The 15,761-nt window shown below is 41.9% G+C and overlaps 3 protein-coding genes and 1 long non-coding RNA gene across 4 annotated transcripts; all 4 read right to left on the bottom strand.

The window, feature by feature from the left end:
- On the bottom strand, positions 1-2,302 carry LOC146267885 (uncharacterized). The gene is made up of 2 exons (XR_014724674.1): positions 1,348-2,302; positions 1-737 (listed from the first exon to the last, which is right to left on the bottom strand). It is a non-coding gene; the product is annotated as an uncharacterized LOC146267885 (long non-coding RNA).
- Positions 2,303-3,167: 865 nt separating this feature from the next.
- Positions 3,168-3,718, bottom strand: LOC146267884 (histone H2B). Its single transcript, XM_084710182.1, has one exon. The coding sequence runs from the start codon at positions 3,623-3,625 to the stop codon at positions 3,251-3,253; it is 375 nt and encodes a 124-aa protein (XP_084566308.1). The 5' UTR covers positions 3,626-3,718; the 3' UTR covers positions 3,168-3,250.
- A 324-nt stretch (positions 3,719-4,042) lies between these two features.
- LOC146267883 (histone H4) lies at positions 4,043-4,896 on the bottom strand. Its single transcript, XM_084710184.1, has one exon. It carries the CDS (start codon positions 4,849-4,851, stop codon positions 4,540-4,542), a length of 312 nt encoding a protein of 103 aa, XP_084566310.1. The 5' UTR covers positions 4,852-4,896; the 3' UTR covers positions 4,043-4,539.
- Positions 4,897-9,634: 4,738 nt separating this feature from the next.
- On the bottom strand, positions 9,635-14,914 carry LOC146267882 (porphobilinogen deaminase-like). The gene is made up of 15 exons (XM_084709684.1): positions 14,784-14,914; positions 14,397-14,474; positions 13,612-13,662; positions 13,014-13,086; positions 12,599-12,648; positions 12,436-12,491; positions 12,057-12,134; positions 11,759-11,836; positions 11,515-11,590; positions 11,299-11,412; positions 11,164-11,202; positions 10,673-10,792; positions 10,437-10,490; positions 10,249-10,335; positions 9,635-10,158 (listed from the first exon to the last, which is right to left on the bottom strand). The coding sequence occupies exons 2-15, from the start codon at positions 14,445-14,447 to the stop codon at positions 9,991-9,993; spliced, it is 1,095 nt and encodes a 364-aa protein (XP_084565810.1). The 5' UTR covers positions 14,448-14,474; positions 14,784-14,914; the 3' UTR covers positions 9,635-9,990.
- Between the last annotated feature and the right edge of the window lie 847 nt (positions 14,915-15,761).

The following is a 15,761-nucleotide window of genomic DNA, read 5'->3' as shown; positions in this document are numbered from 1 at the left end:
GAAGTATATTTACATTTATTCATTTAGCAGACGCTTTTATCCAAAGCGACTTCCAAGAGAGAGCTTTTACAAAAGTGCATAGGTCACTGATCATAACACCGAGATATCCCCAACATTGCCCAACATGAAGCATACATTGTGAAAAAACTAAAATAAGTGCCAAAGGGTAGAATCATAAGAGCATGTAGTTAAACAACTTACAATTAAACAACATGAACCTGAAACAACATTTTTAAAAGTGCAGGAGTGTACCTGTAGAAAAGCAAGCAACAGTAAGCATATTTCACAGCAAGTACAGAGTTTTAAATCAGTTACAGCTAACAAGAGCAACACGTCTTTAAGAGTCATTGTGATCCTGGAGGAAACAAACATCAGGTCCAGCAAATTATTCCTAGGTGCTGTCAGGCCAAATAGTGTCCTAGGGCCAAATAGTGTCCTACCTGATGTCACAATGCCGTTCCGAAGCAAGGACGCGTCCGTCGCTATGCCGACCTTAAATTTTAGAGATAGCCACGTGTGCTAGCAGGAAACTGTCATGGTTGCTATACTGGTTACTAGTTAGAAAGTTTTGTATTTAGGCTTATTTAAACCAGTTTATTCTACTCTACTATTTAAATTTTTCGACAGATGACCTTGAAGCCGCTCTGGCAGACTGGAGGGCAGTGGTGACTGAAAGGAGGGCAGTCTGTGGAGTGGCCAGTCTTGAAGCCCGATTGGTTGGGGTCAAGCAGGTTGTTCTGAGAGATAAAGTTAGACAGTTGGTTAGATACAGCACGTTCAATTGTTTTAGAAAAGAAGGGTAACAGTGATACCAGTCTGTAGTTCTGGAGGACGGCAGGGTTAAAGGAGGGTTTTTTGAGTAGAGGGGTAACTCTGGCCTGTTCGAAGGCAAAGGGGAAGGTGCCGGAGGTAAGAGAGGAGTTTAGGACATGGAGAAGAAAAAGTTATGATGGAAGGGGAGATGGTTTGAAAGAGAGGGGACAGGATCAAGGGGACAGGAGGTGGGGCGATGAGAGAGAATGAGGTCAGAGAGTTCTGCCTCGGACAGGGGAGAGAAAATGTTGAGACATTTAGTTGCGTCAGTCATGGAGGGTGAGAGGGTAGAAAAGGTGGGTTTAGGGAAAAGACTCCTAAAGTCTGAGACTTTTTTCTCAAAGGAGGAGAAGCTGTCTGCTGTCAGGGTGGAGGGGGGGGGGGGAGGTGGGTTAAGAAGGGTGGAGAAGGTAGAGAAAAGTTTGTGGGGGTTTGAAGCAGAGTTCATTTTTATCAGAAAGTAGATGGTTTTAGCACCAGTTATGTGAGGAGAGAAGGATTTAAGGAGGGAGTGATACTTATCAAGGTCCAGACCATCTTTGGACTTGCGCTATCTCCTCTCAGCTGCTCGAAGGGTGGACCGCTCTTCACGAATAACATTCGTAAGCCACAGGCAGGAGGGAGAAGATCGTGCAGGCCTGGTTGACAGGGGACAGAGAGTCAAGTGATGCAGTTAAAGTGGTTAACAGGGTGTTAATGGCAGTGTCAGTGGGGTGGGACGAGAACTCGTCAATGGGAGGGAGGATGTTACAATAGAGGAGAAATGGGAGGGGGATAGCAAGCGGAGGTTGCGCCGGAAAGTTGGGAGGGGACGTTGAGGGAGTTGGAGGGAGAGAGACAGAGAATTGGATAAAGTAGTGATCAGAAATGTGCAGTGGGGTGACAGAGGTTAAGTCAGTGATACAGTTAAGTGTCAAGATGAGGTCTAGCTGTTTGCCTGCTTTGTGGGTCGCCGGTGTGCTCAGCAGCGTCAGGTCGAAGAAGGTCAGGAGAGACAAGAAGTCGACGGCCTGTGTTCCTTGGCCAGGTTGGCTGTGGACGTCGGGGAAATCTTGGTCTCCCTATCGCTCTCCTTCCCCTATAGTTTTGAACCTACAAGGACACAGGTCTACGCGTTAGTGAATGTCCATGTTGTTGGTGATGGGGGATGCATAAGTCGTGAGGACTTTTTAATAGGCTTGTCTTCAACAGCGAGAACCAGCCAGGATATCCAATTCAGAATTCTTTATTCGATTGTTGATCCAATCCAAGTTTACATTCTTTCGGGTTTCGAGTTTGATAATCTACCGTTTGATAACTTGGTTGCATTCAACTCAAATCATAAACGTTGTTGTACTTGTTTTTCGATATTTTCCTCTTTCCATTCGCGCCTCTCCACCAAAGGACTGACTCTGAAGTTGCGCGACCGATGACATTGCAGCCACGAGACAAACTACACAGCTGCAACAGTGGTGCCAACGACACATGAATACTAATAATAAAATATCAAAAAAACACAGCCATTGTTTAGCATGCACTCATTAATATGTACATAAGTGGAAAAAGTGATCGGTGATATGCAAATGTGTCGGTAATTCATATCTACATTTAGTCATTTTGCAGACGCTCTTATCCAGAGCGACTTACAATAAGTACAGTACAGTCATATCTAATTCCCTCAAGATCGTCTTCCATAACCTGGGCTACATAGGCACGTACTGTAAGTTAAAGACCATGTGAAGATTATTGTTGAGGAAATTAGACGTTAGTATATTGCACTGTAGTATAGTATTTGTGTTCATCATACATTGTTATCGAGATGTTTTGCTGTGCTTAAACTATTGAGTGATCCAAGCGTTTTCACCGCGCCTGGTGGCCGAGGTGGTACTACGGCAATACTGTCAAACGACACACTAGTACGTGGCTTTAGGTAAAAACGTTGTCCAAATCAGCAAATGGACTGACGCACATTGAAACGTTAGCCTACAATTAACAAGAAAAGGATCCATGGTCAACTCAGCAATCAGAGCCTTTTCAGGCGTGATACACCATCATGACTTCAAAGGGAATGACGTGGGACGACACATTTGTCTGTACAATAAGAGTACATTTACATTTATTCATTTAGCAGACGCTTTTATCCAAAGCGACTTCCAAGAGAGAGCTTTACAAAAAAGCATAGGTCACTGATCATAAGAAAACGAGATTGTCCCAAACATTGCAAGTAGCCAAAGCATGAAGCATACATTGTGAAAAAGCTAAACAGGTGCCAAAAGGGAAGACCCATAGTCTACCCCAGAGTAGACTACAGCAACTTGTCCTGGTTCACATTGATATCTGTGCTTCTTGATAAAATACACCAATACATTCGAAAAGTGCGATGGACTTTCCTCAATTGCAAGACACAAGTGGGTGGCTCTTAAAAGAGCCTTTGTGATGAATTTGAGGTGACGCCCGTTTACTTGGAACTGGTGTACTTGGTCACTGCCTTGGTGCCCTCGGACACGGCGTGCTTGGCCAGCTCACCGGGGAGCAGAAGGCGGACGGCGGTCTGGATCTCCCTGGAGGTGATGGTTGATCGCTTGTTATAATGAGCCAGGCGAGACGATTCCCCGGCAATACGCTCGAAAATGTCGTTGACAAAGGAATTCATGATTCCCATGGCCTTGGAGGAGATACCGGTGTCGGGGTGGACCTGCTTCAGTACCTTGTACACGTAGATGGCGTAGCTCTCCTTCCTGGACTTTCTGCGCTTCTTGCCGCCCTTCGCGGCGGTCTTGGAAACGGCTTTCTTGGAGCCCTTCTTGGGCGCGGACTTTGCAGGCTCAGGCATTGTCAGTGTCGTTGCTTCTCAGAAACGAATAATGTCTAGAGCAGCAGGTTACCCAGAATATACGGTGGGAGACATGCAAATGTTAAGGCACGCCTCCTGCTTATCGTTACATACAGTTGGGAAACGACTTTTGAAAGCTATTCTGAAATCTACTGCGTATGTCTGGGATTTACCAACCCCCCTACCCTTTCAGTAATCATAAACTGACAGTCATGATTACTTAAAGGAAATATTTGAAAACATTTTTACACTTCAATGTACCTTTTACACTACAAAGAATCAAGCTCGGAAATTAAGCCAAACTCCCTGGGCAGTTTACCGCCTAGTTTAACCAGAAACACGTGGTTATTGACGTCAGAAGTTTCGTTTTGGTGCAGTCCCACGCGAGCCCCGCATGCATCCAGGGCTGAGTCAGTGTTATCTTCAACAGTTTTAATAAAGCATTAACTGAGCAGATGCTAATATCTAAATTCACGCACAGTACAGACTGATACATCTCGGTCAAACGCTCTCGCCCTGTTCGGCTAACAGGACTCATTTATAGATGCCACAGCACAAGTAGCCTATAAAACAGCTGAAGCCTGAATAATGAACCCCTTTACAATACCATTGGCTCAAATGATTCGGATAAGCCATGATCACCGACAGACATTGAACGAAACTTTCACAGTAATTGACAGTATATTTGATTTGTTCAAATGCGCCACAATAATGGGGACGAAACTGGACTCATCAACCCAGTAGTGTTCATTGTGTTCTGTTAACCCAAGATATACAATTCATTTCAAAGGGCTCCACTCAATTTTGACAGCCTACACCAGTAATATGGAAAGAAAGTCTCTGATGCGTATCATGTGGGTGGCTCTTAAAAGAGCCTTTGTGTTAAATTTCGGTCGATTTGTCTTCAGGATAACTTAACCGCCAAAGCCGTACAGAGTACGTCCCTGGCGCTTCAGAGCGTAGACCACGTCCATGGCGGTCACGGTCTTCCTTTTAGCATGCTCGGTGTAGGTCACGGCATCACGGATGACGTTCTCCAGGAACACCTTAAGTACACCGCGTGTCTCTTCGTAGATCAAGCCTGAAATACGCTTCACGCCACCGCGGCGAGCCAGGCGGCGGATGGCGGGCTTGGTAATGCCCTGGATGTTATCACGGAGAACCTTGCGATGACGCTTGGCGCCTCCTTTGCCGAGTCCTTTACCTCCTTTGCCTCTTCCTGACATGATGATACCGCTACGTAGTTTTCAATGTTGGTAATAGTCTTGCTTGAACAGCGCCGGGAAGCTTATGTTGAGTAAGCGGACGTGAAGGAGGCCAGTTCTTTACTTGGAGGGCGTTGCAATGGGAGGGAACCTAAGTCAAAGAGGGATAAGATAGGCTACAAGTCCACATTTATATTTTAAGTTGTATTCATTTATCAGAGATATGTAGACGTCCTTGTACATATTATTATTTATTTGACATCTGATAAGCACCTGGCTTGAGACACTTCAGACCAGATAGCTAAAACAGGCTTATAATCGTAATTTGAACGATTTCTGGCGATGGAGGACGTCGATTTTTATGAAACGCTTTAAAACTTTTCTACAACTCTTAATTCATTGTTGATGATAGTCACTTTCCCGTTCTCCCTCTGCTCCAGCTCTTCTCTCTCAGCTTCAGGCACCTCCACCAGCCGGCCGTCTTCTCTCTCCATCTTCCATGAAAACGTCACCAAGTCTGGGAACAGGTCACTGGCCTGACACAGCACGCTGATCCTCCCATTGCTTTGATGCGTAAATGCTGGGTAGATGGTCACTTTCGGTATTTTGACTTCATTGTCTTATATATTTTTTTTTAATCAATCGTGTGGGCGTAAACAATGTAATTACATGGAAATACTTGATGACATTTCATTTAAAGGACAACGTCATTTCTTGTTTATACTACAATACGTAGCCGCCTATACACTCTCGAAAAGTCTAGACAATTTACAATGACATCCAGCTAAATCTTGAATTAACTTTCAGCTATGGTATTCCAAATATTTATCGTGACGCCAGTCACTTAAGTTATGTTAATGTCATAGTGAATACATACATGTAATTGTTGTTTAATCGTGTATACTACAACCATAATTCACTCAATGGCTTTATAGCTGTGATTGAAACTATTTTAGTACAAAACAACTTGCATTAAAACCGAAATGAGATCTTACTTATCCCAATGAGTCTTGTACCTGAGCCAAATACCATCACCTTCTTCTCCACAGTGACATGATGTCAACAAGTTTGTATGGCAAAGCTTGGTTGTACCTGCTTTTTACCGGCCAGTTTTTACTTGGAGGGCGTTGCAATGGGAGGGAACTTATGATAATGTCATAGTGAATACATACATTTCTAAAACTGGTTGTTCCCATCCTTGATTGTGATTGGCTATATCGCATTCCATGCCGTTGTAAAAATCCAGCATAACCTCACAGGATGTCCTCATAACATTCTTTAACATTCCATATGACTGCGCATCGAATATTTCAAATTGAAAAACACGGCAAAGGTGTCCATCTGGCTGTTGCGTGGCAATGATGTATGTAGGAACTATACTTTGTAGTAGCGGAAGAATTACGGTTTATTATTAAACTGTTTTGTTTCTAATTGTTTTTATTGATGAAACCATATCAAATATTTGTAGTAACAGTTTTAGAAAAGCAATAAGCCCCGCGAGTCCGTGGTTTACGCTGATTTTAGAACAGGTAAGGGGAGTTGTTACCTGTTCTAAAATCAGCGTAAACCACGGACTCGCGGGGCTTATTGCTTAAGTAACTGTTGTTTAATCGTGTATACTACAACCATAATTCACTCAATGGCTTTAAAGCTGTGATTGAAACTATTTTAGTACAAAACAACTTGCATTAAAACCAAATGAGATCTTACTTATCCCAATGAGTCTTGTACCTGGGCCAAATACCATCAGCTTCTTCTCCACAGTCACATGATGTCAAAAAGTCTGTATGGCAAAGCTTGGTTGTACCTGCTTAAGTGGACAACAGGGTCCAAGGATGAAGGGCTGAATGAAGAAAGAAGGCTGGGTGGGGACCAATCAAGGTCTGCCTGAAATGAGCACAATAGACAGTAATGCTAAAGCTACAAATTAGGCTGATTCACAGTCAGGAGGCAGGCAGATCCAAGGTATGGATCCTGTGCCTGTACAAGGAGCCAGTAGGAAATACAATCCTATACCCATTTTGGTTTTTCCCAGTTCCTATGAAGCCCTGATGCTATTACATTAATTACATTACATGTATTCCTTTAGCAGACACTTTTATCCAAAGCAAATTACAAGAAGAGCTTTACAAAACGTGCATAGGTCAATGATCATAAACAACGAGATAGCCCCAAAAACATTTTGGGTGGCCAAAACACGAAGCATACATTGTGAAAAGCAAATAAGTACCAAAGGGTAGAACCAGAAGAGCATGTAGTTACAAATTACAATTAAACAACATGATCCCCGAAAGGGCTAGTGTCCCTGGAGGAAAGTAAGCAATAATAATAATACTATTCCTAGCAAATAAGTAATAAAACAATAATACAATTCCTAGCAAGTTCAAGTGAATCAGTTACAACTAACCAACAAAGGCAGCAGTCCCTCAATAAGTGTCATTGTGTTCCTGGAGGAAATAAATTAACATCTGATGCAAAAGTCTTTCTTAAATACCGCTGTACTCCCGGAACAAGTGTGTCTTTAGCCTTTTCTTGAAGGTGGAGATCTCTGATGGAGGTGGGGAGAGATTCCACCATTGGGGGGCCAGACATAGCCTGGTCCTAATCAGACCCTCGTACATTTCATTTGTACAGAGGGTCTGGGATCGCCCCATTGACAAGCGTTAACTTCCTTGAAGGCGGGTCCTCTGTTGAAGTTTAAAACTATTGGATCTGTCCAGAGCCACTCTGATATGCCATAACCAATCGCAAGCGTTCGCCTTAGCCAACTCCTTCACCACTACTGTAACGGAGCTACACATATTCTCACATATGAGAAACTTCTCACATGTGTTGAAATCAGTATTTCACCACCCCTGTCTGTAATAACAGTGAACAAGGTAAATGACAAAGTGAGAATAGATAACCAATTCTGTATGAACTTGACCTTCACATTAGTCAAAACTCACGCAGAACTCCGCTATCAGGGCCATACTCAATCCAGGTGAATTTCAGTAGGCCTGTATGTTTATTGTCTGCACCTTCCACAGTCAATTCTTTGGTTTTGTAACATACATGGCGAATAAACCGCATTCTGATTCTGATTTCTAAGATCAATTGGGACACTTAAGATTTGAACAAGTTTTCCGGAGTGTACTACTGCACTCATGCCAGTGGGAAATCCAAAAACACGTTGTGGCTATTTCAATAACACTTTGAAATCAATATGATCTGGGAATATGGAATGAAAGATTTAAATTTGATTAGAAACGTTCACAACGGAGAATTCTTGAACCAAATATATACTGTTCATGATATTCAGTGATTTGTTACATGTTTGTATTCTGGCCAAACTTATGATGCATAAAGGCTGTCCCAAGTGCTCCTGGATCAAAACTCAATCAGTAGTGGTACATTCTAGAAATCCATTCATTTATATTCACACATCATGGGAACACCTGGTTATACAAATGTATGCTTTAATGAAATTGAGTTGAATTTGCCCATATGCAGAGTAAACATTGGTGACTGCTTGCACAGTGCTTTAAAGTAATAAACAATAAACAATGCACCATCCAAGTTAAACACTGCCCCAGTCATAGAGAGCTGAAATGAGGGGAAACCATTAGGCCAAAGACACATCTCCAATCCCATTTTAATAAACGGGTCTGTCAGACTGGTAAGACGCCAGTCAAGTTCCTTACCATTAAATCCTTAACTTCCGTGTGAACAGCAACTGGTACGCTGCAACCTCCCTCCTGAGGGCACAAAATAGACGGATCAAGAATGATCCCTGGCAGGCAGGACTGAGACAACCATGTAGCCATATGTCAATGTGGCAATCTCCCACCGACTATTCACAAACGCTAGTCTTCCCTCCACGTTGGTCATGTCAATAAGGATCTTTTTATAGGCTGTGAGATATCCTTTGCTCATGTTGACAACTGCAGTTCAGTCAAGACACGTATTAGATTTCAGCATTAATTGATAACCACATACATGGAATTAAGTTTGACTTTGACAGAGTGGACGTATCTAGGGGAAGTACAACATGTGACCCTGACTGTCACTTATTCTGAAGGGTAGGCCTGGGATTAAATTGGGTAGGCCTGTGCCTACCCAGGCCTACCGGTGGCTACGCCCCTGGTGTATGCGTGTGCACATACTTGGTGAGATGTTGGTAATAAAGTGTGAAAAAGTCCAAGCATATATATTGCTATACAGCTGGGTGGACAGAGAGATGTGGGTGAGGGTGGGTGGGGGTTTGGGTGGGTGGGTGGGTGGGTGGAGGATGTCAGTGAAAGACAGGGTGGGATGGGTGTGTGTGTGTGCAATCATAGTATTTGCTACATGCTAAAATTGAATTCAAGTCAATGCCATTCAGTGGCATGAAACATGATTTAAATGATTTTACACAATATTAATACACTATTATTGTAGGTTTTTATTCTTAGTATTTATGTGTTGTTGACCTTTTAGTTATTTATGTTGATTCGTCAACTTTTGCTATTTATGTCCCTGCTTAAACCACCCAGAATTACTACCTGGTCAAATTTGACCCAAAACACCACAGATGTAACTTTTTTTATTCATAAGTATTTAAAAAAAAGAAAACTGATCAAATTGTGTTTGATTGTATTCAGTACACCACCGTGGAGGCTTTAATGAAGCCTTGTTTCGATCAGAAAAAAAGTGTGTTTTTCATGCATTTAAACTTCAAAATTGATACAATTTGACCCGGAAACAATAGGAAGGGTAAGCACAATGGGCCCCTCAGCTGGGAAATCCGACAACATGTTCTGGCTATTTCAATAACGCTTCAAAATGAATATGGAATGAAAGATTTTAATTGTATTAAAACAAACGTTTACAACGGAGAATCATTACATCAAATATACCGTTTGTGATATTCACTAAATTTGTTACATTTTGGTATTCTGGCTAAATTTAGGACGCATAAAGGCTGTCCCAAGTGATGCGGGATCAAAACGGATAACATTGCTCAGTAATGGTAAAAAGTAGGCATCCATTCATTTAAATTCCCACATCCCCATGAGTTACACAAATATGGTCATGCAAATTTATGCTTTGATCAAATCAGCCCTAAAATGTAATCTGCCCATATGCAGAGTAAACATTGGTGACTGCTTGCACAGTGCTTTGAAGTCATAAACAATTGCTTCAAGGGGCAACATTGAGCAGCCGATTAGTAGTCGGGATGTTCATGGCTCCTTTACTGAGCAGGCGAGTAGCCAGGTCTACTCCCAGCTTCTCTGCTGCATCCTGGGAAGACTGTGGCATGTTTCGGGCTGTTATCCCAACATGCTGGGTGTCCGCTGGCTTTTTAATCTGAAATAGAGAGGTGTCATGTAAAGACCCATGTATCATACCACCACAGGAATACAGTGTTTTGGGCAGTCAGTTAGAGAGGCCTCTGACCTGGTTCCCAGGGTCCACACTGGTCTGCATATCCTCCTTCAAGCTTTCTGCGCCATCAAAGCTAAACACTGCCCCAGTCATAGAGAGCTGAAATGGGGGAAAACCATTAGGCCAAAGACACATCGTCTCCATTCCCATTTTGCTTAACGTGTCTGTCAGACTGGTAGCATGACAGTCAAGTTTCTTACCATTAAATCCTTTATTTCTGTGTGAACAGCAACTGGTACGCTGCAACTTTTCTCCTGAGGGCACAAAATAGACGGATCAAGAATGATCCATGGCAGGCAGGACTGAGGCGACCAGAATAGTTAACCTCTGTAGCAATTCTGTAAACGCCTGGATTTCACAGTCCTTTTCAACTGTTGCAGCTGCCAGCTGGGGGTCACCTGGCTATGGGTATACCCAAATAGAAATGTTAACTTGCCAGGTGTTTGAGGAAGGCACGCTCTGCAATGCAGCGGAGCACTGTATCTGGGTGGTGCAGGGTGGAAACCATCTTCAGGATGTCACTATCCTGCGCTCGCACCTTTACTGCCAGGGCCCCCTGGGTGACATACAACAACAGAGCTTCATCAGTGGATTATCATCATGAGGTTCAAATGGAGCAGGAAAATATGCATTGTTAGATTGTCAAATATTTTTTGGGATTAAAATAGGTTTCAGATTTCTATCTTTTCAGATTGATGTTCCACATGCACATGCATGGCTGCGTGCTTACACACAATCATGCCACATTCAGTAACGGTTGTAACTGTTGCCAAACCAGGTGTTTACTTTTGACGTGCCAGTAGTGGAACAACACTGATGTTTACATATGTAGATATGTATGTAGGTGATAAAAAAAATATTGCACTTAAGTCTTCCTAAAAACACACCCCAAACTTGAATTTGGTCATTTCAACAAGATGTACCCACCTGGCCAACAGCATACAAACAGTCATCAGGTCCCAGAATCTGAAGAGAAAGATAACGGTCACACCTTTCCTTTGTAGGGGCAGCAATATAACTTATGATGAGCATGTAATATGCACCCTGCTGGCTAGACTGTACCTGACTGACTCGTCCCTCCCGGCCCGTCCTCTTCAGGCCTGCTACTGCTTGGATGATGGCAGCGTAGTCTTCCTTCTCATCCAGATTCTTCAGATGAATGTCGAGTTCACCTTGCTATAAAAGTTGTGAAACAATATCAACATATGTATACATTTTGTGGCTTACAGTTTTTACACATTGAAAAACACAGTAGTTATGTGTTAGAAAAAAGCGTACAATTTGCTTAAACTTCAGGTGGGGAAACCTCTTCTTCAATTGGGCAGCCCGGCGCACAGAGCTTGTCCCAATCACACTGTCAAAAGAGACAACATAATCAAAGTGGTTTGGTCTCTACTCTTCTCTATGTCACACACTGAATATATAATGCCTTGAAAAACTTTGTGGCCAAGGAGGTGGTGTGCCCAAAACAGTATATTGCAGGACAGCCGTTCCTTTAATCTCCTCGCACTCGCATTCCTACCTCTCACTTGGCAAGGTCTCCAGAGTGAGTCCAGCATTCTTTGGATGAAGCACCACTGCATCAAGGGGGTTTTCACGTCTGGGGAAACACAGAACAACATGTCAAAGAGGGTTCTGACCACAGAATGACTTAACTTCACAACGCATGGTGTTTCATAAAACAACATGACCACTACAATTAGTATTTGGACAGTCATTCATAGGCGGAATGTTACACATTTCACCGGAACTACTGCTTAGTTTTGCAGCCTTGGCAGCAGTGTTTTAAACATTGTGGATGATGTTAGGTGTACACTCACTCAAGCACAGCTCCAATAGTAGACCCTGGCGGCAGAGTAGTTGGAAGATCTTTCATAGAGTGCACTACAAGGTCTACCCTGAAGGAGAGACAGCCCAAACATGATTAGATTACTGTGAAAAATGTCTGTGAACTAACCCTTGATTTGTACATTAGCCTCTGTGGCGTAACCATGTCATACACTTGTCAAAATCCGCCAAGAACAAATCCAAGACCATAATGTAATTCATTGTTTTGTCAATAGGGGTTATTTAACAGACTTGTAACAGGCCAAGATGTTCAAAGAAGGGAGTGAGATTTGCTCTTTCATGTCCTGTGAAGCACAGTGTCTTCTTGAGGATTAACATGTCAAATATAGTGATACTGTATATAGAACATACTCATTCTTCTCCAAAGCATCATCCAGTTCTTTAGTAAAAAGAACTTTCACTTCAATCTGAAACCACCAAAGCACAATAATTAGATCATCTTGTAATCAGTCAAGCCTGTCTACTGAAATATATCAAGTCAAGTCTCAAAATGCTTTTCTTAACTTCAGCTAACCTTTGATAAAGCAGGGTCCTGGATTATGTCACCAATTGTGGATAGGGCAACTGCAGAGAAAATAACCAAGTTAGCAACAAATAGTGCAAACGCAGCTGTGAGCTCATCAGTTCCATTCGCCAAGAAGAGGCGCCGTGAACGTTTTTGAAATGAACACATTTAGATATGAAATGTCAAAATAATATGAATATAATAATATATATTTGTTTTTATTATAATCATTTTGGGGGGGCTATTGAAACTTTAGGGGGGGCTCCAGCCCCCATGTTCCTATCTGTTCCTATTTCTTAGGGGATTGAAAGGCAGATGGAGAGAGGACAGAAACGCAGAGAGAGAGACAGAAAGCAGGCAAGAGAGAAGGATGGGAGTAAGTGTGTGATAGTGTTCTTGTGTATGCATCTAAACCTTTTCTCACCTATTTCCAGATGGACATCTGGATACAGAGTCTTGAGTTTTTCAGCCACATAGTTTGTCTGGATGCGGGCCAGCTGTAATATAAACATTTCAGACCCCAATTAGTTGTTGTCAGATTGTTGCTGCCTCATATCCTATGAGTGTATAGGGTTAGACCTTTTTCTAAATGTATCTTTATCTTTCCAACAGATACATATATACCTAAAATAAAATAAAATAAATGCCATTATTTCCCAAACCAATATTAGTGGTATTGTATTACAAAGATCCAAACTTGTATAAACAAATGGATGGTGTGCATTGTACTGTCTGAATGAATGAATGAATGAATGAATGAATGAATGAATGGATGCGAATCGATCAATGAATCAGCATGGAGTGAATGAGGTTATAATTAAAATAGGTCAGTAAGTAAATCAAGATAAGAAATGACATTTAGTCATTTCGCAGACGCTCTTATCCAGAGCGACGTACAGTATGTACCGGGGCATTCCCCCTGAGGCAAGTAGGGTGGCCGGGAATTGAACCAGCAACCTTTTGGTTAAAGGCCCGATACCTTACCTGCTCAGCCATCTGACCCCAATAAAATCTGGTATTACCTGGCTCTGCCTGGTCCCAATTCTGATGACTCGGCTCACTTCAATTCCATCCTGTTAAGAGAATAAAAGTAATTTTACTAATAAACTTCTCCAGTTTGTCCTTTTTTAAGCCACTGATTAACTCCACACTGAAGCAAACACTTTCAACTCACTCAAATCCACTTATAGGGTTTTTCCTCCATGATACAGAAACTGAATGATGGATCAATGTGCTGGGAAATAAGCAAATCTACAATGATAGCTCACTGGGGTGTATGTGAAGGTAACTACAGCAAGAGGAAGCCCCTACTCTGAGTCGCTCTTCTGTGTAAGTGTGTGTGTGTGTGTGTGTGTGTGTGTGTGTGTGTGTGTGTGTGTGTGTGTGTGTGTGTGTGTGTGTGTGTGTGTGTGTGTGTGTGTCAGCAAGAGAGAGAAGGGGGGCTGAGAAAGAGCAGTCTAATTCTTTTTTTTTATATTAAATCAAGAAATACATAAAATTGATACATGATTTTAAACATTAGGCTATATTTTCTAGTGCCATTAGATGTATCATTCATACTTTCACTGTTACTGCCCACTGGGAAGGTTAGCCCTTCAAAACCCCTTGCTGTAAAATTGTTGTTGTTGTTGAAAGACCACATTTATCCAATAGCATTGCAAGGCAAGACAATATTTAAAAAAAAATCTTACTTGCAAATGTGTCTTTCTTTGGAGAGCTAAAATCTTTTTATTGGAGAACTAAAGGTGATGATTGTCATTTTAAACTGGGTCTTGCAGGGTTAGTGCAGCCTCTGGAGGTGACTCACCTTGTGTGTCTGTACCCCCTTGTTCACCACGTTCCTGTTCACGCTGTCCATGTCGCTGTCCTTTTTTCTCGATTCAAACTGTTTGTTTGACAGTAGCCAGTTGGGGTTATTCAGCACATTTCTGATACTTGCATATTCAGTTTACAAAGAATTATTGGTGTTCAATATTTTATTTGACTCCTTTGAGAGAACCTTAACTGTGGTAAACCGGAAGATTTTACATAGGATTTGTTTGATGGACCCACCCAGTAATCAAATTGGACCCACAAGCAATACGTTTCTAAAACCCTTTAGAGTACAATGGGAAGTTTAAAAATGCAGTCCCGCCCACAAAAAATAAGAAAATTACATCTCTGCAAAAAGTGCTGACCCTAATATTTGACATACCCTCTTGGTTGTTCACTTCAAGACGAACGGATGTCCGTTTGCGTTCAAGTTCCTCCCAAGACTGAGAATGATTTGACTCTGACCGTTGTACGATGGCCCCATCAATATATACGCTTCTTAATCCAGCCCACATTCCTCATCAGTGTATCCAGTTAATCAAGTTAATGCAAGTCCTGTCGCTTTGGGCGACAGGCGCCGAAGGTGGCAAGAAGAGGGGGCCGCAGTTTGACTGATGTTGCGCAAAAAGAATGTACAGTACAAACGTGCGTTCGTATGAAATTGGTGTGACACTGCTAATGCGTGGGAGTTGTCAGCCCTGTAAATGTGAACATGAAATCTACTTTTGCGCAAAATATTTTTCCAGAGAAACTTCTCATCTGTGTTGAAATCAGTATTCCACCACACACCTGTTTAATAACAGTGAACAAGGTAAATGACAAAGTGAGGAGAATAGTGTTTTCCACAGTGGGAGAATGATAGCCTAACTATACTGCTAATCAATACTGTTATACCAATCACTACCTCAAGTATATACAATGTGTAATGCGTTATACTAAAACATGTATGCAATTGTGATCAATTGAGGAAGTTTCTGTGTAAGTATGATTGTGCTGAAATGTATCTGTGTACTAAGATTTTGCTGAATTGTATCTGTGAATAAGATCATGCTAAAATGTAACTATGGTGTGTGAGCAAGAATGCAGAGGTCAAGCAAACTGACTTGGGAGGCAAGATAATGACGCTCAGGAACTGGTGTTACCCTCCTATTGCGTTCAAAAATTGTTTACACCTTTGGTGTTCGCGGGTCAGATTTGACCCGTTTTTGAATACATTGACAAGCACTGAGTTAAAGCAAAAAATATAATCCAATTAAATGTTTTATCTGCCAAGTAACACATTATCCATCCATATCCATAGTTACATATATATTACTTAGATTTTTTTAAAGTACCTTAGAATATATTGAATTTAAATTGT

Source organism: Hypomesus nipponensis, chromosome 11 (assembly GCF_054491055.1).
Source record: "Hypomesus nipponensis isolate SF chromosome 11, ASM5449105v1, whole genome shotgun sequence".
Classification (NCBI taxonomy): domain Eukaryota; kingdom Metazoa; phylum Chordata; class Actinopteri; order Osmeriformes; family Osmeridae; genus Hypomesus; species Hypomesus nipponensis.
This window is presented reverse-complemented; position numbering and strand designations above follow the sequence as displayed.